We start from the raw sequence: 23,756 nt of genomic DNA on the forward strand, positions 1-23,756 counted from the left end.
AGTCCTCCCTGATACCACTGGGAGCTCCCATTTCTCTCCAGCTCCTCACCTCAGAGGGAGAGGGAGGCGTGGGCTCAGGGTGGGACAGACCTGGGTTCCAGCCGGTTCACATGCTAACACTCATGTGTCCCCAGGGACAAGTCACCCAGCCTCTCTGAGCCCCGTATCCTCGGCTGCTAAACGGGGTGACCTCAGCCTGTGTGGGCTTCACGAGAGCCCGTGCAGGGCAGGCCAGAGCAGAGGCACGCCATGTGCCTGTGCCCACCCCCCCCCCCCCCCCGCCCCGGCCCCTCCAGCATTGCCTGTGCGTTCGGGGAAGTTAGCCCAGACAGAAGTGGGCCAGTGCCTTCCCCTGGCCTGCCACCTGCCACCTGCCACCTCCAGGCGCATGCGCATTTCCACCCGCACATTTGAACTTTCCTGATACCTTCACATCACCCCACGAAGGTCATCTGTTTCTAGGGCCAGCTGGTCCGGCTGGACCTGGCAGCCTGGGGTACAGAGAAAATAAGCATCATGGCCGCGCCAGCCCCTAGGGGCCAGGTGCCTGAGGCTGAGGCCCTCACTAGCTGGTCCTTCCTCATCTCAGGGTCCTGGCACCTGCCACACCCACTGCTTGCAGCATTCCTCCTCCAGTTCGCATCTCCTCTCACATGTGCCCGAGGCCTGGCCCCTGACCATCACGGCTGACATGGCTCCCACTTCCACCGGGCGCTTTCTTGTCACTTAGTTCAGCATGTTTTCTCTCTGATCATTTCCCCTGGATGGCAGCTCACAGGGGCATTTGCGGGGGGCGGGCACTGGATGGTGTGATCACCTCCACCCCTGTGGGAAGGAGCAGAAGAGGAGGAGCTGGGGTCAGGGCCTTTATTGGGGAGTTAAACATGGTGGGCAGTAGGAAGGGCTCAGTGGCCACATGGTAGCAGGTCCGAGGTCCCACGGCAGCGGTTTCCAAGGCACTGGAGGGGCCCACGCCAGCAGGCACGAGCAGCAGCGGACGAGCAGCAGCGGGCACGTTCGCTGTCTCGACGTGGCCCCGGGGAGGCCGGCGGGAGGTGAGATGCCGGGCAGCCCGTCAGCGGCTCTTGCGGGACTGGGAGGCTTTCTGCCGGTAGATCTCAGCAGTGAAGGGCCTGCAGGGGCAGGAGGACAGGCTCTGGTCAGCTGGTCTTGGGGCTGATGCCGACACCCAGCCCTACCCTCCTGGAGCACGGACAGTGAAGGTGCCCCTGTAGGACTAGGAGGGCCAGCGGCTGCCTGTCACTGCCTGTCCGGGCCCTCAGCCCCCACGGTGACTTCTCTGAGCTTCCCGTCTGCCACTGTGTCAGTGCCGGCTGTGGCCAGCTGACCTGGCCTGTCCTGGGCATGGGAACGGTGGCCATGGGAACGGTGGCCATGGGAACAGCCCTGAAGGGGAGGCAAGGCCGCCTCCTCCCTCATGGGCTGATGGCAGACAGCAGCCCTGCCCACAGACTGTCGGCGCCTACTCACTCCTCGTACAGGGTGGCTGCCGTGTAGACGAGGGCCACCACCCCAGTCAGCAGCAGGCCGGCGGGGCTGGCGTGCCTGTGGACAAGATACAGGCAATCAGTGGGCAGCCTGGCACGGGTGCCCCTCCCTGCCAGGCTGGGTCCTGCGGCCAATGCGTGGAGCCGGGGCCTCTTTCCAGTGTCTGGCTTTCTCTCTCAGACCAGGGCGCCCGCCGTCCAGGTCCTGACCCGTTGGCCAGTGTGCTGCCGTCCAGGCTGGCTCGGGTCCAAGTCGGGCAAGTGGGGCCGGGGCTGTCTGGTCTGGAGTGAAGCTGGGGTGTGCGTGGGGGGCCCCAGCCAGAATCCCCCTGGCTCCTGGTCCCTCAAAGCCCAGTGCTTGTGGGGTGGGGCATAGCAAGGAACATCGCAATCCTGACATTTCACCCTTGGTTTCTCTGGGAGCACAAGGCAAGCCATCTTCAGTGGTTACATAAAAGCAGGACACTTCCCACAGACAACGGACCGAGGAGAACTACTTCAGAGGGCGGGGCCTGAGCCCAGAGCCCACACCTGGAGGGCGGGACCTTGGCTGGCTGAGGCAGGCGGCAGAAGGCCGGTGGCACTCCCTCCCCGGCATGGGACTCCCTCCAGGCGGCAGAGTTCTGCGTGCTGGGCACGTGCACAGACCAGCTCCCAGACGGTGCCAGAGGCTGCTGCAGGTCTGACCAGGGCCCTGGGAAGCCCTGCCGCCCACCCGGGTGGACCTGACTACACGGGGCTGGCGGGCTGGCGTCCATGGGCCAGGCTGGCTTGTACATCCTTAAGTGGTTAAAAAAGAATCAAAAGAATAATGGCCTCCAGTGACACCTGGACAGTGTATGAAATTCAAATGTCAGCGTCCATGCTGACACCGTCACACTGCTCCCCGCCGTCAGGGCTGCGCTCCACGGGCAGCCCCTCTCAGCTTGGGTCCGCCAGCCTCACTCTGGCCCGTGAGGGAAGCTGGCCAGCCCTCTCCTATTCTAGATGCTGTTTGTGTCCGAGAGAAGTTATCCCAAGGCACACATCTGCCTGGTGCCTGGCCTTCCGGGGAGACGGCCGGCAGGGAGGGCGGCAGGAACCCACTCACATGACGGCCCAGCCCAGGTAGTTGGCTGTGCTGCCCCAGTACATGGGGTTGTCCAGGATGTTAAACGGGAACGTGGTCACTCTGGCCTCCTTGAGGATCCCGAAGTAATCACCTGTGGACAAGGTGGGCAGGACAAAGGCTACCCCCTGGCCAGACCATCAGCCAGAAGGGCCGGCACGGCCCGGCTGCCCTCCCCCTCCAGGAGTCCCAGGCTGGCGGGGAGCAGGCCTGACCTGCGACCCTCGAGGGCATGGGCACTGCCCCGGAGCCATGGCCTCCTCCCCCCAGAATCCCTTGGCCCTTCATCCAGGCAGAAGCAGGACAGCCCTGGCGGGAGGAACTGGCAGGAGTGGGTCACCCACTGTCTGGGGGCCAAGGAGCGGGCAGGAAGGGCTGGGGGGCCTTTCTTTCCAGGAGCAGGAAGCGGGCGGTGGCCTGAGGCAGTGGCGCAGCATCGGGTGCTGGGGCTGAGGGCAAGGAGCACGTGCCCCACGTGCCAAGCAATTCCAGTCCGTTCCTCCGGGGGTCGCGCAGCCACTGGGTCCCCCTCCCACCTTGACGCCCCTCCAGCCAGTCTCACCTTGTGGCCCTGAGTCGGAGGGGCTACCCCAGCCGCTTTCTGTCAGGGCCCACTCCCCGCAGCACCCACGGAGGCTAGTCACCCTGGTCTAGAGGATGAGCGGGCCAGCACGGTGCCCTCCGCCCTCCTGTGCCTCGCCCTGGCCCTGCCGGGGGTGTCAGCCCCACCAGTCCAACCTTCTCATTTCGGAGACAGGACCTTCCCAGCCCCTCGCACGTCCCCTGCCCCCTGGGACTGGAGCTCAGCACCTGTGTGGCATTTGTGGACGGAGAGATGTGGCCCCACCCAGACTCCAGCCCTGGCCCCACTGGCCCCTGCATACCAGCCACCTGCCTGCCTCCCGCTGGCTCGCGCCTTCCCACCAGCACCTGCCGGACCAGGCTCCTGACCCTTCCCCCCGGGCTCCCTGCCGCACACCCTCTTCTAGTCCCAGGCTCCCTACAGCTCCTGCCTAGGCAGGAGGCACTGCCTGGCCACAGTCCCAGCCAGGTCTTGCTGCGGGCAGGAGGAGGGCTGCTCCATGTGGGCCGAGAACACACGCCCCTGAGCGCTGGGGCCCTGCTGCACCCTGCAGAGCCCAGGCCGAAGCACCGCACAGAGATGCCCAGACAGCGAGGGGCACCAGATCCACCCAGGCCTGGACGACACAGGCCTAGTCCGAGCTGGCCAGGGCTGGGGGAGGAGGGAGGGCCCAAGAACCTCTGACCCAGCCCATCAGGGTGCCAGGCAGCTCTGGGTGCCACGGGCTTGTGGGAGGGGCTCCCCTGAGGGCAGCAGCTGCCTCCTCCGTCTGGCCCTGCCCCCAAGGTCACCGTGGCCCTGGCAGCCAACCCTGTGGCTTCCTTCCTGGGCTTCCAAGCTGCTGGAAGTCACTGACGTCATGAGGCCTTCCTGCCCGGGGTCCCCAGAGCTGCAGGCAGAAAGGGACGGTGGCCCCGCCCCTCGCAGGCCAACACCCTGCCTGGCCTCGCAGCCACGCAGCTGGGTGAGACCTGAAGGGGAAGGTGCCCCAGCCCGGCTCCTCCTGGGCCCTGAATGGTCTTACCCAGGAAGGTCCCGGTGAAGCCCAGGGCGGAGAAGCTGGAGAGCACCAGCACGCTGCCGGCGCCCAGCAGCACGAGGCCGGCCTGGTAGGCCGTGGGCGTGTCCAGGCTGTCCATCCGGGGCTGGTTCCGCATGGCCTGAGTGAACCTGCGGGAGGGGGGTAGGTAAGGGGTCACGGCGTGAAGACAAGGCTGCCACTCCCTCCCATCCCGCCCCCAAGTGGCCCCCAGAGGAGCCAGTCCCAGGGTCTCAGACTCAGGCAGGCAGGTGCAGCAGCTGCAGGTGGGGAGGGGGCAGGAGGGCGGGGGGCCGCCCTGAAGCCTCATCCCCCGGCTGCCTCCAGGGAAGCGGTGCGGTGGGGCCCAGGCCTGCAGGAGTGTTTGGTTTTTCAGGAGTCAGAAATCCTGACTGGATATGAAGTATCCTCATTTTTAAAAACTTAAAAACAGGCGATTAATGAAAACTATTTTGGATTCTGTGCGTGTCAGCAGGCCAGATTCAGCCCGAAGACCAGCAGTTTGCAAACACTGGTGCTGTGGAGGAGAGTGAGCCGGGAAATGAAAGATGTGCGCCGCAGGCTGTGTGCGGGCATCCACTCCCCTGGTGGGCTCGGCGCCGCGGCCTCGGGCACTCTGCCCTCCAGCCTCCTGGGCCCTGCCCAGCGCTGGCCGCAGCCCTGGCAGCACCTGTGCCCCTTCCTTCCACACCTGGAATGCCCCAGCAGGTTCCCTCCGGGTTGGAGCCGTGGGAGACCTTGCAAGGGGGCTGAGCAGATGGGGTGATGTGCTAGTGAGTTCTGAGACGGGGTTCTCCGGCGGGCTCCGAAGCTGGAGGGCCTGGGCTCGTGGTCACGCACAGGAGCAAGGCGCCCGGTCTGCCTCCTCAGGGAGAGCAGGCGCTGGGGAGAGGGACACTCCCCACAGAGAGGTGTGTGTGGGAGCAAGAGCAGGCATGTCCCACACACATCCCCTTCACACTGCCCCTCGGTCACAAGAAACAAGACCTCCACCTCACAGGAGGCAGCTGCTTGCATCCACTTTGTACCAGGTACTCCTAGCAGGGCAGCTCACTATCCACCAACCCATCCACCCATCTGTGTATCCTCTATCACCACCCATTAGTCTATCTATCTACCCACCCATGCATCCATCCATCTATCCTCCATCCATCCATCCATCCATCCGTCCATCCTCCATCCATCCATCCATCTATCCTCCATCCATCCATCCATCCATCCTCCATCCATCCATCTATCCTCCATCCATCCATCCATCCGTCCGTCCATCCTCCATCCATCCATCCATCTATCCTCCATCCATCCATCCATCCATCCTCCATCCATCCATCCATCTATCCTCCATCCATCCATCCATCCGTCCATCCTCCATCCATCCATCCATCTATCCTCCATCCATCCATCCATCCATCCTCCATCCATCCATCTATCCTCCATCCATCCATCCATCCGTCCGTCCATCCTCCATCCATCCATCCATCTATCCTCCATCCATCCATCCATCCATCCTCCATCCATCCATCCATCTATCCTCCATCCATCCATCCATCCATCCTCCATCCATCCACCCATCTATCCTCTATCCTCCATCCATCCATCCATCCTCCATCCATCCATCCATCTATCCTCCCTCCATCCATCCATCCGTCCATCCTCCATCCATCCATCCATCCATCCATCCTCCATCCATCCACCCATCTATCCTCTATCCTCCATCCATCCATCCATCCATCCTCCATCCATCCATCCATCCATCTATCCTCCATCCATCCATCCATCCGTCCATCCTCCATCCATCCATCCATCCACCCTCCATCCATCCACCCATCTATCCTCTATCCTCCATCCATCCATCTATCCTCCATCCATCCATCCATCCGTCCATCCTCCATCCATCCATCCATCTATCCTCTATCCTCCATCCATCCATCCATCCATTCTCCATCCATCCATCCATCCATCCATCCATCTATCCTCCATCCATCCATCCATTCTCCATCCATCCATCCATCTATCCTCCATCCATCCATCCATCTATCCTCCATCCATCCATCCATCTATCCTCCATCCATCCATCCTCCATCCATCCATCCATCCATCCATCCTCCATCCATCCATCCATCCATCCTCCATCCATCCATCCATCTATCCTCCATCCATCCACCCATCCATCCACCCATCCATCCATCCTCCATCCATCCATCCATCCTCCATCCATCCACCCATCCATCTATCCTCCATCCATCCATGCATCCATGCATCCATCCATCCATCCATCCTCCATCCATCCATCCATCCTCCATCCATCCATCCATCTATCCTCCATCCATCCATCCATCCATCCATCCATCCTCCATCCATCCACCCATCTATCCTCTATCCATCCTCCATCCATCCATCTATCCTACATCCATCCATCCATCCATCTATCCTCCATCCACCCATCCATCTATACTCTATCCATCCATCATCCATCCATCCATCCATCCATCCATCCACCCACCCATTTATCCATCTATCCACCCACCCATCTATCCATCCATCCATCTATCCTCTATCTATCCATCCATCCATCCATCCATCCTCTATCTATCCATCCATCTATCCATCTATCCATCATCCATCCATCCATCCATCCATCCATCCATCACAAAGTCCCTCTGTTTGCCAGGCTTTTGCAAGCAGAACAAACTCATCATTTTCATTCATCCCACTTGTAAGTTCTCACTGTCATACTTATGCTAAGCTAAAAGCTGCCTTCCTGGAACTCTTCCCTCCAACTACTCTCAGCTTAGAGAACAGAGGCTGCTTGTCCTTCCCCGAGCTCTCCTGGCACCTGGTACACTCCAGGCAGAGGGGTTAGGGCACCTGCCTGGACAGGAGGACAAGCAACACCCTCACCCTTCTCCCCGACTCCCTCCAGAGCGGAGAAAGGACTGCGAACAAACAGCAAACAGGACGCCATGCACAGAAGCCTGCATGATGACCTGTCAAACAAAGGCCCACGTGTCAGGGCACACCTGGTCACTGGTCACGTTGCCCACACCCCCAGCTCTCCGCCCACCACTGCCCTCGCTCAGCTCCAGCTGCCAGGCTCAGGGTCACCCGCAGTTACAGGTTGATCTCTGCGACTGCTCAGGGTCACACGCACCTGGTGGTGTGCCAGGTCGCCACGCCTGCCCTGCCCCTCTGCCTGCACTTGACCTTCCGATAAACCTGCAGCCAAGCGCACCTTCTCCCCTGCCGACAGCAGCGGAGGCCGTGGAGCAGGCGGCGTGGGCACCAGCCTCAGCAGCCTCCCCCGCTCTCCTGTCTGCACATGGTGGAGTGGGGCATGGAGAGGGAGTGGCCCTGGCAAGGCTGACTGCCCGACTCAGGGCTGGCTCATCTACCCGCCCCGGGATCCTTGGCTCAGCCCTGCATGAAGGACCGTGACGCAGAAAGAGAAAGAGGCAACACTCGCCTCCAAGATCGCAAGGGCCGGGTGAACCCGCCGCCCCCCCCCCCGCCCCCCGCTATCCCCCACTGGCACCCACTCCTCCCTGCCCGGGCTAACTCCCGGCCGCCAGCCCAGGGCGATGAGGCCGCTGGGCCAATAGCCCAGCACAGCCATCTGCCTCAAGTCCTCCGGGGCACCCACAGCCACCTGATACCGGGCTGAGGGCTCCTGGCACACGGCAGGAGGAGGTTCCAGACAGAGCTGGGCACCCTGGCCTCAGTGCTTGCCTCTGTATGACGGTGACAGTCACCCCTCCCGTGTCCCCTGCAAAGCTGCTGCCAGGCAGCTGCGCACACGCTGGTGAGCACGGGGCTGTGGACGGTGGGAAGGACAGTGAGCCAAGGTGACACACTGGGATGGATGCCACGCTGGTGCAGGATGGGCACCAGACAGGGTCTAGAGGCCACAGTGAGGCTTAGCTGAGATGTGACAGAAGAATTTCGCCAGGGGGAGGGGTGGGCGGGGAGAACATTCCAGAAAAAAACCCAGCCAGGCCAGTGGGGAAGCCTCCTGCGTGGGAGGGAAGAGTGGGAGGCCAGCTACAGTCCAGCATGGACCAGGTCTGGGGCCCAGGGCACAGCCTGCTCCTGCTCCTGCCCCTCTGCCAGGGCTCATCTGCACCACCAGGCAGCGGGCACACTCCTGCCAGTGCGGGCAGCGGGCACACTCCTGCCAGTGTGGGCAGCGGGCACACTCCTGCCAGTGTGGGCAGCAGGCACACTCCTGCCAGTGTGGGCAGCGGACACACTCCTGCCAGTGTGGGCAGCGGGCACACTCCTGCCAGTGCGGGCAGCGGACACACTCCTGCCAGTGCGGGCAGCGGGCACACTCCTGCCAGTGCGGGCAGTGGGCACACTCCTGCCAGTGCGGGCAGCGGGCACACTCCTGCCAGTGCGGGCACAGTCCTGCCAGTGCGGGCAGCGGGCACACTCCTGCCAGTGTGGGCAGCGGGCACACTCCTGCCAGTGTGGGCAGCGGACACACTCCTGCCAGTGTGGGCAGCAGGCACACTCCTGCCAGTGCGGGCAGCGGGCACACTCCTGCCAGTGTGGGCAGCGGGCACACTCCTGCCAGTGTGGGCAGCGGGCACACTCCTGCCAGTGTGGGCAGCAGGCACACTCCTGCCAGTGCGGGCAGCGGACACACTCCTGCCAGTGCAGGCAGCGGGCACACTCCTGCCAGTGCGGGCAGCGGGCACACTCCTGCCAGTGCGGGCACAGTCCTGCCAGTGTGGGCAGCGGGCACACTCCTGCCAGTGCGGGCAGCGGGCACACTCCTGCCAGTGCGGGCACAGTCCTGCCAGTGCGGGCAGCGGGCACACTCCTGCCAGTGCGGGCACAGTCCTGCCAGTGCAGGCAGCGGGCACACTCCTGCCAGTGCGGGCACAGTCCTGCCAGTGTGGGCAGCGGGCACACTCCTGCCAGTGTGGGCAGCGGGCACACTCCTGCCAGTGCGGGCAGCGGGCACACTCCTGCCAGTGTGGGCAGCGGGCACACTCCTGCCAGTGTGGGCAGCGGGCACACTCCTGCCAGTGCGGGCAGCGGGCACAGTCCTGCCAGTGTGGGCAGCGGGCACACTCCTGCCAGTGCGGGCAGCGGGCACACTCCTGCCAGTGTGGGCAGCGGGCACACTCCTGCCAGTGCGGGCAGCGGGCACACTCCTGCCAGTGTGGGCAGCCGGCCCATGAAGTGGGCCTCTCAGGGGCACGGCACTGAAGCAGCTGAGCTGGGGGGAAGCCACGCTGGAGTAGGCGGAGGTTCCTGACCAAGTGCAGGTCCGGCCGTGAGGGGGCAGGGGGTCCCAAAGCAGCCGCAGGGCTGCCCCAGACTTGGCCCGGGGCCTCGGACCACCTGCGCCCCCCATCCAGGGCCAGTGGGGTCCGGAGCCCTCTGCTCCTCCCTCGGCACATGGGCATGGCCACCACCCAGTGCCCCGGGCTCACTCGGCTTCTCAGCGAGAAGCTGGGCCAGGTCCTCGAGGCCGGGTGCCGGCTCCTCCGCCCACTGCACACGGAGAACTCGCCGAGGGCCGGGCTGTGCGCCGCCCCGCAGGACCCGGACTCACACAGGGACCCGGACTCACACAGGGACCCGGACTCACACACGGGACCCGGACTCACACGGAGGACCCGGACTCACACAGGGACCCGGACTCACACGGAGGACCCGGACTCACACAGGGACCCGGACTCACACAGGGACCCGGACTCACACACGGGACCCGGACTCACACGGAGGACCCGGACTCACACACGGGACCCGGACTCACACAGGGACCCGGACTCACACAGGGACCCGGACTCACACACGGGACCCGGACTCACACACGGGACCCGGACTCACACACTGGACCCGGACTCACACGGGGGACCCGGACTCACACACGGGACCCGGACTCACACACAGGGACCCGGACTCACACGGAGGACCCGGACTCACACAGGGACCCGGACTCACACGGAGGACCCGGACTCACACAGGGACCCGGACTCACACAGGGACCCGGACTCACACACGGGACCCGGACTCACACGGAGGACCCGGACTCACACACGGGACCCGGACTCACACAGGGACCCGGACTCACACAGGGACCCGGACTCACACACGGGACCCGGACTCACACACTGGACCCGGACTCACACGGGGGACCCGGACTCACACACGGGACCCGGACTCACACACGGGACCCGGACTCACACGGGGGACCCGGACTCACACGGGGGACCCGGACTCACACACGGGACCCGGACTCACACACGGGACCCGGACTCACACAGGGACCCGGACTCACACGGGGGACCCGGACTCACACGGGGGACCCGGACTCACACACGGGACCCGGACTCACACACGGGACCCGGACTCACACACGGGACCCGGACTCACACGGGGGACCCGGACTCACACGGGGGACCCGGACTCACACACGGGACCCGGACTCACACACGGGACCCGGACTCACACACGGGACCCGGACTCACACAGGGACCCGGACTCACACACGGGACCCGGACTCACACAGGGACCCGGACTCACACACGGGACCCGGACTCACACAGGGACCCGGACTCACACACGGGACCCGGACTCACACACGGGACCCGGACTCACACAGGGACCCGGACTCACACACGGAGGACCCGGACTCACACACGGGACCCGGACTCACACAGGGACCCGGACTCACACACGGGACCCGGACTCACACACGGGACCCGGACTCACACAGGGACCCGGACTCACACACGGGACCTGGACTCACACAGGGACCCGGACTCACACACGGGACCCGGACTCACACACGGGACCCGGACTCACACAGGGACCCGGACTCACACACGGGACCCGGACTCACACAGGGACCCGGACTCACACACGGGACCCGGACTCACACACGGGACCCGGACTCACACAGGGACCCGGACTCAGACACTGGACCCGGACTCACACGGGGGACCCGGACTCACACACGGGACCCGGACTCACACGGGGGACCCGGACTCACACACTGGACCCGGACTCACACGGGGGACCCGGACTCACACGGGGGACCCGGACTCACACATGGGACCCGGACTCACACGGGGGACCCGGACTCACACGGGGGACCCGGACTCACACGGGACCCGGACTCACACACGGGACCCGGACTCACACACACGGGACCCGGACTCACATGGGGGACCGGGACTCACACACGGGACCGGGACTCACACACGGGACCCGGACTCACACAGGGACCCGGACTCACACGGGACCCGGACTCACACACGGGACCCGGACTCACACACGGGACCCGGACTCACACACGGGACCCGGACTCACACAGGAACCCGGACTCACACACGGGACACGGACTCACACGGGACACGGACTCACACAGGGACCCGGACTCACACAGGGACCCGGACTCACACACGGGACCCGGACTCACACACGGGACCCGGACTCACACGGGGGACCCAGACTCACACGGGGGACCGGGACTCACACACGGGACCCGGACTCACACGGGGGACCCGGACTCACACGGGACCCGGACTCACACGGGACCCGGACTCACACACGGGACCCGGACTCACACGGGACCCGGACTCACATGGGACCCGGACTCACACGGGGGACCCGGACTCACACGGGACCCGGACTCACACGGGGGACTCGGACTCACACGGGGGACTCGGACTCACACGGGGGACCCGGACTCACACGGGACCCGGACTCACACACGGGACTCGGACTCACACGGGGGACTCGGACTCACACGGGACCCGGACTCACACACGGGACCCGGACTCACACGGGGGACCCGGACTCACACGGGACCCGGACTCACACGGGACCGGGACTCACACGGGGGACCCGGACTCACACGGGACCCGGACTCACAGACGGGACCCGGACTCACACGGGGGACTCGGACTCACACGGGGGACTCGGACTCAGGTCGAGCGGCGCTTTTACAGTAGTTCTCAACCTTCTGGCCCTTTAAATACAGTTCCTCATGTTGTGACCCAACCATAAAATGATTTTCGTTGCTACTTCATAACTGTAATGCTGCTACTGTTATGAATCGTCATGTAAATATCTGATATGCAGGATGGTCTTAGGCGACCGCTGTGAAAGGCTCGTTCGACCGCCAAAGGGGTCGCGACCCACAGGTTGAGAACCTATGCTTTAGAATGTCCTCCAGGGGGAAGTGTGCAGAGTCTCATTCATTTGTCTCCGGTTCCATTTTTAAAACTTAAATTGAGCCCCAGCCGGTTTGGCTCAGTGGATAGAGCGTCGGCCTAGGGACTGAAGGGTCCCAGATTTGATTCCGGTCAAGGGCATGTACCTTGGTTGCAGGCACATCCCCAGTAGGGGGTGTGCAGGAGGCAGCTGATCGATGCTTCTCTCTCACTGATGTTTCTAACTCTCTAACCCTCTTCTCCATCTCTCTCCCTTCCTCTATGTAAAAAATCAATAAAATATTTAATTTTAAAAAACTTAAATTGAGCTTTGGGCACCTATGTGACTTCGGGCTGTCTGCGCTCTGCGCCCCTGAGATCCTGGAACAGGGTGGAGCAGGAAGAGGGGTACTGCCCGCTGAGGGGTACCGGCTCAAGCCTCCCTGTAGCACCTCCCTTCCCGCTGCCAGCGCCCCCTCCAGACCCCACAGCCCAGGCCTCTCGCATGGCAAACTCCCCAGGGCCCCGCCTGCGGGCTGACTGAGCGCACCCAGGCCTCCTGTGCCTGGGCCCAGAGCTCCTTCCACGTCGGCCCGAGGCCTAAGCTCCCTGCTCAGGCCAGAGCGGCCCTGTGCAATCCCTGAGAGCAGGGCAGGCTGGCTGGGGCAGGGCGGTTCAGAGACGCAATGAAGGTTCCCATCAGCTGACCCAAGTACATTGAAAAGGAGAGGACGTGGGGGAGGGGGCTGCTCTCAGAGGGTCATCAGGTCAGAGAGAGAAGTCCCATGTCCCACGGGATCGGGCAGCAGCAGGCAGACGGAGGGAGGCTCGGGGCTTAGCCACCAGGACTGAGCCCCACAGCCCATGCTCTGGGCACGCTCACTCCTGGGGGAACCGCGCCCTCCGCCAGCTCGCTTCCTGGGACCACCTCCCGGGAACAGTCAGCCCGGCCCTGCATGAGGCAGTGACTGCACACAGACCCCCGGGGAGCCGGCCAGCCTAGGCACAGGGCACGTGCTTCCAAGCCCCTGCACACAGACGGGTGCCGGGCTGCTCCCCGACCCCCACATCCCCACTCCTCCGGAACAGTGTGCAGCCCACAGCTGGGAGCTGCCTGCCCTGGTCCCCCCCACCACCACTTGCAGGCCCATTTCCACAGCAACAACAGGAACTGTGGGTGCAGAGGTGAGGGCACCCCCAGGCACACCCCCCCCCCCCCCCCCCTCACAGCAGCAGGACTCAATTAGCCAAAAGGTGGCAGCAGCCGTGTCCACACAGGCAGCCGGGCAAACAGCATGTGGCTCCACACACAGAGGAATCTTATTCGGCCTTAAAAAGGAGGCAAGTTCTATTTTTCTTTTTAGCAAGTTCTATTTTTAATACTTTTCAAAGTGCTCTCAGTTTATTTTCCCCAGCTTTGCTGAGCTGTCACTGCCCTGCGACTGAGGGTAGGCGCACCACGTGATGCTCTGATACACGCGTGTCCTGTGACATGACCGCCCCGACCACCTCGCGCTACCCTCTGCCACTCCCATGGGCGCGCTGCTCGATGCCCGGCCCTCCGTGCCCGCAGGGCCGGCCGGCCCAGCACAGTCTGGCCCCAGGTGGGGGCTGGGGCTCTCAGGTGCCAGTTCTCCCTTCTTCGAGTGCTGCCCGGACCACGTTCACGCCACTTGCGAGCCCAGGAGGCGAGAACCAGGCTCACGGACAGGCCGGCTGGCCGCGGCCACATCTGACCACTTGCCCCCACGCTGGCCTCCACGGCCCGCCCACCCCAGGCGCCCGCCGTGCAGCTGGGCAGAGTGTCCACTCCCACCTCCCGGCGGCGCCTCATCCTGTAGAACAAGTTCACGCACCCCGGCCTCTTCGACGCCAGGAGGTAACACCTCCGGTTCCTACAGGGCTCTGTGCGCACAGAGGCCGGGGTGCGAGCCGAGTCCCGGGCAGGTCCCAGGACCCCCCAGCGGACAGGAGTCCAGGGGCCGGGTGGGGGGGTGGCTGCTGGGCGCGAGGCCTGAGAGAGCAGCGCCTCCCGGCGGCGGCCCCCGCACCCCCCGCGGGGCTTACCAGTGCGAGCGCAGGGCGTTCAGGGCCAGGATGACCCCGCCCAGCACGTAGCAGGCCACGTAGGGGGAGCCCAGGGCTCTGCTCAGCTTCCGGGTTCTCTGTTCCCATCTCGCCACCTGCATTCGGAAAGAGAAGCGTGAGAGGTGCTGGGAGGACCCGGGTGCGGGAGGAGGCCAGGGGTGCCCGCACGTCCTTAGTCCTGTCTGGGGGGGCCACACAGTCTGCTGGAAGCAGCCTCTGCCACCGACACCCCGACTCCTCCAGAAGCAGAGGGACCTCCTCCAGGCCCAGCTCCCCGCGCCCGGTGGGCGAGGGGCAGGAGAGGAGCTGCTGAGAACAGGTGAGGGTCCCCCAAAGGAAGCAGGCCCAGCCCCCTCAACCCCCCGGGCAGGGCCGAGAAGGGGCGACCCAAACCCCCACCCCTGCTTCCCCAGCACCTCCAGGCACAGACTTTCAAGCTTTCACCTTTGGGGGGCAATCCTCACCCAAGGATATTTTTTGTGCTGATTTTGTTTTAGAGAGAGTGGAAGGGATGGGAGAAGGAGAAAGAGAAGCATCGATGTGAGAGAGACACATCCATTGGTTACCTCCCAAACTTGCCCGACTGTAGCTGGGGATCCAACCCGCAACCCAAGTACATGCCTTTGACAAGGAATCGAACCCAAGACCCTTTGGTGCGTGACTGGCACTCTAACCACTGAGCCGCCATTTTTATTTTATTTTTTGAACCAATCACATCTACAGTCAACCTTCAACAGTGAGCCGGGGAGCAGGGGGAGCGGGCAGCTCTGCAGCGCCCTGCTGCCTCTGTGGTCGCCAGGCCCTAGCTCGCACCCAGCTCTGCCACGCCAGAGGCACACTGGGCTCGGGCAGTGCCAGCGGGAGCTGCGGGAGGAGCGGCTGAGAGAGGACAGGGAGACGAGGCCGCACTCTGATAACGGGGGCCAGGCACCTGGGTGAGGTGAACATCGTCACACACGGAGTCTCGAAGGCCGGCAGGGCTCCTGGCTCCTGGCTCCGGGGACGCTGCAGGAGGACAGACCCCGGGCTCGCTCTCCACTGTGGCATCAGCACCAATTCTGCCTGCTGCCTGCTCCGGGCTGGGCTGGGCTGCCCACGTGGACCTACCCTTCTGGGCAACGCCCAGCTATGAGGGGGCAGCTATGAGGGGGGTGTGCCCTCACCTCTGCACCCACAATCAGCGGGGAAGTGACTGGCGGCTCCAGGCCCACAGTGATTTGGCCCCAGAGGCGGCTCCCAGGCCTGTCCTCGGACTTCTTGAGTCGTAGCAAGCGCAGAGGGGCCTTTAGGCTGCAGTTTGCGGGAGGAGAAGTGGGTGAGGGGCTCCTGGCTTCCCCTCCGCACGCCTCTGCTGTTGACACTGCTGCCCAGTCTCCCTGCGGACCAGCCTCTGCTCCGCCCCAGGCAGGGCCTCTGCCCCAAGCTCCGTTCTCGGGGGCGGGGAGGGCTCGAGAGCCACGGCCCTGCACGTGGGCCATAGGATCCAGGACCACAGACTTCACATTATGGCCTTTACACGTTTTTTTAAATAAAATTTCAAAGTGGTGTTTAGTTGTGCAAGCATCACTACGGTCTAACTTCAGACATTCCATCAGCCCACACAGACACTCGTGCCGTGAGCCGTCCCCTGCTCCTCCAGCCTCTCTTCTCCTGCCTATTCTGGAAGCTTCGTATAAGCAGAATCACACAAGATGTAACTTCTGACTCGGTTTCTTTTACTAACACCTTTGGTTTGGGTTCATCCGCGCTGCGCATGTGCCAGCACTCCATTCCTTCTGATGGCGGAGTGCTCTTCCACGGTGTGAGCCTGCCCTTTACTGGCAGTGCCCATTCGGCCGTGCACAGGCATGGGGTGTCCTTTCGGCTCCGACGGGTAGCGCTGCCGTGAACACCCAGGTGCAACGTTTTGTGCGGATAAGCGTTTTCATTTCTCTTGGGTGCACATCTCAGAGTGGATTGCTGGGTCACATGGTACATCTATTTCTAACTTATTGCAGAACTGCCAGGCTGGCTCCTCCCTCGGCCGCACCAGTTTGCATTCCCACCAGCACTGTGTGAGCATTCCCATTTCCCCATGTCCTTGTCGACGCTTGTTATTTCCATTTTTAACTGTAACCATTCTAGGGGGTGTAAAGTGGCAATCACTGTGGCTTGGCTTTGCATTTCCCTGTGACTAAGATGACATTGAACATCTTTTCATACACCTATTGGCCATTTACAGATCTTTGAAGAAAAGTCTATTCAAGTTCTTTGCCCGTTTTTTAAATTGGGTTGATTGTCTTTTTGTTCTTGAGTTGAACAAGTTACTGAGACAGATAGTAGATCTTTATCAGATTCACGTATCATTCACAGATATTCCCTCCTATTCGACGGGAGTCTTTGCCTTTTCTTTTTATTTTGATGGTCCAATTTGTTCCACCCAACTCAGCAGGTCTTCCTCCAGGCCTGCCGGTGTGCGTTGCACTGTGGCTAAGAACATTCCCACCAGCCTGCGTAGAAGCTCCACGCCCACTGCCATCAGCTCCACCTCCCACCTCTAGTCTACCTAGGCTCCACAGTGAGGACACGGCCAGGTCTGCCTTCCGGGGCCGAGTGCGCCAGGATAATACATGGAGTGGAGCTTCCATCTGTGTGCCTGTCCCTGTGGCACGCGGCCTGGCCAAGCGGATTTGCATTAGATCAGGAGGTATCTGGGGTGGTCAAATGCAAGACAGTTTGTGCGGCCTCTGCAGGTTCCTCTGAAGGTCCCTGGAAGACAGACACCCTCCGGGGCGCTGGCCCAAGTAGTGGAGGCCCTTTCAGAGCGACTGCCCATCAGAAAAGACAAGCAAGAAAAGTATACCAATGGGAAGAAATAAAATAACATCTTGAGACAAAGGACAATGGGAATAAGACATACCAAAATTTATGGGACACAGCAAAAGCAGTTATAAGAGGGAAGTTCAGCCTGGCCGGTGTGGCTCAGTGGTAGAGCGTCTGGCCCGCACACCGAAGGGTCACGAGTTTGATTCACAGTCAAGGCACGTGCTTGGGTTGCAGGTTCATCCCCCTCCCTGGTTGGGGTGTGTGCTGGAGGCAACCAATGCATGCATCTCTCTCACATGATGTTTCTCTCTCTCTCCCTCTCCTTCCCTTTCACGCTGTCTAAAACTCAATGGAAAAAACATCCTCACGTGAGGATTAACAAAAAGAAAAAAAGAGGGAAGTTCATAGCAATAGAGACCTATCTCAAGAAAGAAGAAAAATCTGAAATAAACAACCTAACTTTCACCTCGAGGAAGTAGAAAAAGAAGAACAAATAAAGTCCAAAGTTAGTAAGAAGGAAGGAAATAACAAAGGTTAGAGCAAAAATAAATTTAATATTGCTTCATAATGATATATAATCTTTTGGTACAAGTATGTTTGACAACTTAAAAAAGAAAGACTTTTTTAAAACCTGGGAATGGCTTTGGGTTGTTCCAATGGGCCCCTGGAATACCTCAGAGGATTTGTTACCTCTCCTTGCAAAGGAGAAATTTTAAATGAATTAGACCCATTTGATGTGCTTAGTGACACAGGGCCCAGCAAGTGTGCCTCAGCAGGTGAGCGCAGACCTGTGCACCAGGAGATCCCCAGCTCTATTCCTGGTCGGGGCATGTTCACCCATCTAGCCCTCGTCCCTCATCCATCCATCCATCCATCCATCCATCCTCACATCCATCCTCACATCCATCCATCCATCCTCACATCTATCCATCCTCACATCCATCCATCCTCACATCCATCCTCACATCCATCCATCCATCCATCCATCCATCCATCCTCACATCCATCCATCCATCCATCCATCCTCACATCCATCCATCCATCCATCCATCCTCACATCCATCCATCCATCCATCCATCCATCCATCCTCACATCCATCCATCCATCCTCACATCCATCATCCTCACACCCACCCACCCATCCATCCTCACACACACACACCCATCCATCCATCCTCACATCCATCCAACCAACCACTCATTCACCCAACATTTACTGAGGAATCTACACAGGCCAGATATTGTGCTAGACAGTAGAATATTTTGAAAAGAAAATGGAGGAGGGCAGAAGCCATAGGAAGCCATTCATGACAATGGTGCTTGTTTTTATGTAAAATAGGCAATTTCCTGGTGCTAGTTAAAGCCCTCCTCCCTCTGGATGTCCACAGGACAACAGCCTGGAAGCACCTCTCCAAGCTGTGAGGCTCTTTTCTGGAAACATCTTCCTCTTTGCCACTCAAATCTCCAATATATCCTGGAAGTGACGGCTGTGCGGGCGGGCTCTTTAATATCCCACGGGGAGGGGACAGCGGCTGCTTCCTCTCCTTGTATTGCATGACTAATGGTCAGGCATCTGCCCTGGCGCCGCAGGGCCTCGGCTCAGCACCAGCTCCTCTACCTACCAGCTCTGTGACCCTGAGTGGATCACTTCGTCTCTCTGTGCCTCAGTTTCCTGACCTGTAAACTGGAGCTAACAATGCCCCTCCCACAGGGCTGCTGGAAGCATTGGTGAGTTAACGCAGGGAAAGGGCTCAGAGCCCGTCTGGAGCGGCACTCGGGTGCTGGGGCGCTGTGTGCTTCCTCTCTGGTGTAGACAAGCGGGTGCGAGTTGAGAGGCATAAAGCAGCCCTGGCTGCTGGCCTGAGAGAAGTCTGGTGTGAACCAGCGTCCCGGGAGAGGACAGACACCTGGGTTACGGGGTACCCACTGCCAGCCTCGCCCTGGCGGCCCTCTCACTCCCATGGTCACCCCGCTCAGCGCCAGCGGCCCCACAGCCGAGCCCTTCCCATGGCCCACAGCATCCTCAGTCAGGGCCGCTCCTTGCCACCTCCCACCGCTGGGCAAGCAGGTGATCCGTTCAGAGGGGCGCCCAAGGCCGCCCCTGCAGTGAACTCACGGCTGGACTCGATTGCCTGGGAGCGGGTCCCCAGACAGAAGCCAGGGCCACAACCTCCTGGAGACCTGCACCAGCTGCCCATCCCCAACCATCGGAGGCCCCGGCACTGCACGACCTATGACCCCACGTCGGGCACATCACAGTCGCTAGTCAGTGCTGAGGCGGCATGGCCATCACTCACACCTGCTGCGTTAGGAAAGGAAGGAAGGTCTCAGATCTCCTCAGCTCCCACCTACACTAAAGAGAAATGGCACCCACGTAAGTACCATAAAGTGTGGAGTGGAATCAATGAAGTAGAAAATATAAAAACAATAGGGCAAAATCAATGAAACCAAAAACTATTTCTCTGAGAAGATGAATAAAATCTCTAAAAACACCGATCAAGAGAAAGACACAAATTCTCAGTATCAAGAATGAAAGACGTCACTACAAAGTCTGTGGGCCTGAGAGAGTAACCAGGGCACATGCGTGAGCCCGACACTCGTCTCGTCCTGCCGAGCTCACTGGCCCTCACACAACACGTCAGGGAGAAACAATACCAATTAGGGACCACTTCGCCCAAAACTGAAACCGAGGGAACACTTCCCAACGCACCCAGTGAAGCAAGATTAACTGATACCAAAACCAAAGGCCTCACATGAAAACTAGAGACAAATATTCCTTCTGAACATAAACGCCAAAATTCTAGACAAAACATTAGCAAAATAGATAATGGAATCCAACAATCCTATATAATAAAAGGCTAATATGCAAATTGTCCCCTTGACAGGGGGTTCAAGCAGGAATTGGACCAGGGGACGGGGCCTCCTGGCCAACCACATGCGTCCCCTCCCCCTGGCTCACCCAGCCCAATTGGCCACGATTGGAGTGTGCCAGCTGGACCCCACCTGTGCATGAATTCGTGCACCTGGCCTCTAGTATATTAAAAAAGGTGACACAGTATATCACGACCAAGTGTGTTTTATCCCAGGAGTGAAAAGGTGGTTTAACATTTAAAACAATCAAGGTAATTCACCATATAAATAAACTAAATAAGAAAAACATTGCGATCATCTGAATAGACACAAAAGAGCAATTAACAAAATCCAACATACATTCCTGACAAACACACAGCACATCAGGAGCACAAGGGACCCTCCCCCTGATGGGGAACCCTTCCCCCACGGGAAACCCTCCCAGGCGCCTGTGGAAAGCCCAGCTCCCTCCACGCCGCACCTCCCCTGCTCCTGGCACTGAGGTCCCAGCGGGCTCATTCAGTGAGGAACAGAGGTGGAGAGATCACAGCGAAGGAGTAAAATGTCTTTGATCACAGACGCATGTTCTCCCACGTAGAAAACCTGATGCCATCTACAAGCCATGTGAGGCTGGTCCACGGAGCCCGGCGATGCTGAGACAACGTGGTCCCTAAGTAAAGGCCCGGATGCGTGCCATGGCTCTGAAGTCCTCAACTAGCAATGGCTCAGCTTCAGAGTTTCCAACTTTACGATGATGAGAAGGTGGCTGCATTTAGTTGAAACTGCGCTTGGAATTTTGCATTTTGGTGTTTCTGGGCTGGCGCTATGCTTCGATGCCTCGATGCCACGGGCGCTGGGCCGCAGCTCCCGTCCACACGCAAACCCTGCAGTGCAGTGTCACGTTCATTTCCAACTTGGGATGTTTCCAACCTGTGACGGGTTCACTGAGATGTAACCCAATCGTAGGTCAAGGGGCATCTGTTTTACGAAGATGTCAAGTCCCCCTGGTCGGCCTGCAGATTTAACACAATCCAACGGAATCCCAACGGGCTTTTGGTTGCCAATGACAACCTGATTCTAAAATCATGTGGAAACGCACAGCACTTAGAATAAAACTTCTCTGAGAAAGAAACAACTGGGGCGAGGGCACCAGCCTTCACACTGTGCTCCAGGCAGCAGTAGCCCCAGCGGGCAGAGCTGGTGGAGGGACAGACGGATGGATCACTGGACAGAGCAAGCCCAGGAGCAAACCCAGGTCCTATGTCAACTAATTTGTGACAAACTACAAAGGCAATCAGTGGAGAAAAGAGAGTTTTTAAACAAATGTCACTGGATATCATATGCAAAAAAAAGTGAATTTCAATCCATAACTCAGTCCATCTACAAAAATGAACTCATATGGATTATAAATTTAAAAACAAAACCTAAAGCAATAAAACTCTTAGAGGGGAACATACTAGAAAACCTTCATTACCTTAAGTTATACAATGATTTTGTAGATGCAGCACAAAAAGCATGATTCACAAGAGGAAACAACTGATAAGTTGCACCCTGAGAGTCGAGTTGCTCATGCAAGTCTCACGCCCCCCGTGGGTCCTGGCTGGTCACGCCCCCCCCGTGGGTCCTGGCTGGTCACGCCCCCCCCATGGGTCCTGGCTGGTCACGCCCCCCCATGGGTCCTGGCTGGTCACGCCCCCCCGTGGGTCCTGGCTGGCTCGCACCCCCCCTCCCTGTGGGTCCTGGCTGGTCACGCCCCCCGTGGGTCCTGGCTGGCTCACTGGAGTGGCTGTAGGCCCTGCCATTCACTCCCCCAGATGCCTGCGGCCCCTGGACACAGCTCCTCGCCTGGAGGGAGGGAGGGCGGGCTCTGTGGAGGCAGCCACACTGCTCCTGTTCCTGTCCCGGCACTGAGTCAGCATCCTCTGGGGAGAGCAGTGTGTGCCCACTGCACGGCTGACTTGCAGGGGGCACAGTGAGTAAATGGGCGTCTCCCCCACGGAGGCTCTACACCGACCCCCCCACCTGACCCAGGAGCGCCTTCCTGACCTCTCTGCACCCACAGACCCCCCCACAAGGGGCCTGACGGTGGGCAGCCCATATCAGCCACACCTTGCACGGCTTTGCTGGCCGGGGGGGTCCATCTCAGGAGCTGGGAGGCTAAGCAAGGATGGCAAACCCAAGACTCACCCTCCCACACCGTCTCCCCTACCCAGACCCTGAGCCTCTGTCCTTGGCTCCACCCAACCACCTAAGCCAAGTCCAAAGGCCTCCTCCTCCCACCTGGATTGGCTGCAGAGGATGTGTCTCGTGCCAAAGCCACCAGCAGCCCCCGGACCTTCCCCTCCGGGGGCAGGGGCCTGGAGCTTGCACTCCGCTGGCGCCCCTGCTCAAGGCGGGAAGTGCGGGGGGCGGGGGGGAGGGGGGGCCTGCCAGGCGGGAGATGGGGCCTGTCAGGCAGGATCAGCTCTTCCCAGCTGCTCTCACCCCAGGTGCTGATGGTCCATCTGGGCCTGCGCAGGAGGCACAAGTCCTCACCCCAACCCGTGGGGAACCTGCCTACAGCCAGAGCCAGGGGCCCGCAGGTCAGGGCTGACCAGAGTGGACAGAGAGGTTCAGGCTGGACAACGACCACACCTTTGGCTCCTTTCCCTGTATCCACCTGAGATGCAAACCTCGGTCGCTAACCCCGTACAAAGACGGTAACGTCTACGCACTGGGCCAGCGCTGCCGGGGAAGAGGAAGGAACAGTAACACAACTGACAACCGACTCCAATGGGCAACGACCCGGAGACACTCCTCCAGCGCAGACAGGACCGCAGCGGACCTGAAGGGGTCAGCGTCACCAACGTAAGTCAAACCACAACAGGATTCCGCCTCACACCCATGAGGAAGCAACAAGTGCTGGAGGGTGTGGAGAAACGGGAGCTGTGCCCTGCTGGTGGGACGGTAAAGCGGTGCAGCCACTGTGGAAACAAAAGTTAAAACTAGCCCGGCTGGTGTGGCTCAGTGGTTGAGCATCAGCCCATGAACCAGTTTGTTCGCTCTATGAGTGTTTCTGTTTGTTTATTTTGTTCTTTCGATTCCAGATATAAGTGAAATTCTATGGTATCTGCCTTTCTCTGTCTTACTTCACTTAGCAAATGGTAAGATTTCATTTTTATGGCCGAGCACTATTCCATTGTATATATGTACCACTTGAGGGTAGGCAGGCAGGGAACCCTGGTGCACGGCTGGTGGGAATGCAGACTGGTGCAGCCACTATGGAAGACAGTATGGAGTTGCCCAAAAAGTTAAAAATGGAACTGCCATTTGACCCAGGATCCCACTTCTAAGAATATATCCCAAGAAACTAGAAACACCAATCAGAAAGGATATCTGCACCCCTATGTTCATAGCAACACCATTTACAATAGCTAAGGTCTGAAAACAGCCCAAGTGCCCATCAGTAGATGAGTGGATAAAAAAGCTGTGGTACATCTACATAATGGAATATTACACTGCTGTAAAAAAGAAAGAATTCTTACCACTTGCAACAGCATGGATGGAACTGGAGAGCATTAAGCTAAGTGAAATAAGCCAGTTGGAGAAAGGTAAATATCACATG

The 23,756-nt window shown here is 60.0% G+C and overlaps 1 protein-coding gene across 8 annotated transcripts in view; it reads right to left on the bottom strand.

Annotated features, from left to right (window-relative positions):
• Positions 1–859: 859 nt before the first annotated feature.
• Positions 860–23,756, bottom strand: part of PEMT (phosphatidylethanolamine N-methyltransferase) — a 58,694-nt gene continuing 35,797 nt past the window's right edge. For 6 of the 8 annotated variants that reach the window (XM_070393911.1, XM_070393914.1, XM_070393916.1 and 3 more), the window contains 5 exons: positions 14,477–14,592; positions 4,224–4,369; positions 2,599–2,710; positions 1,492–1,566; positions 860–1,133 (listed from right to left, as the gene is read on the bottom strand). In XM_070393911.1, the coding sequence (XP_070250012.1) occupies positions 1,076–1,133; positions 1,492–1,566; positions 2,599–2,710; positions 4,224–4,369; positions 14,477–14,592 (507 nt within the window). In that variant the 3' untranslated portion in view covers positions 860–1,075. Of the gene's footprint in view, positions 1,134–1,491; positions 1,567–2,598; positions 2,711–4,223; positions 4,370–4,929; positions 5,349–14,476; positions 14,593–23,756 lie in introns of those variants that run through there. The other 2 variants (XM_070393909.1, XM_070393910.1) reach the window with 2 other exon arrangements.

Source organism: Myotis yumanensis, unplaced genomic scaffold (genome assembly GCF_028538775.1).
Source record: "Myotis yumanensis isolate MYYU_CA2020_CCGP unplaced genomic scaffold, mMyoYum1.0.hap1 SCAF_16, whole genome shotgun sequence".
NCBI lineage: Eukaryota > Metazoa > Chordata > Mammalia > Chiroptera > Vespertilionidae > Myotis > Myotis yumanensis.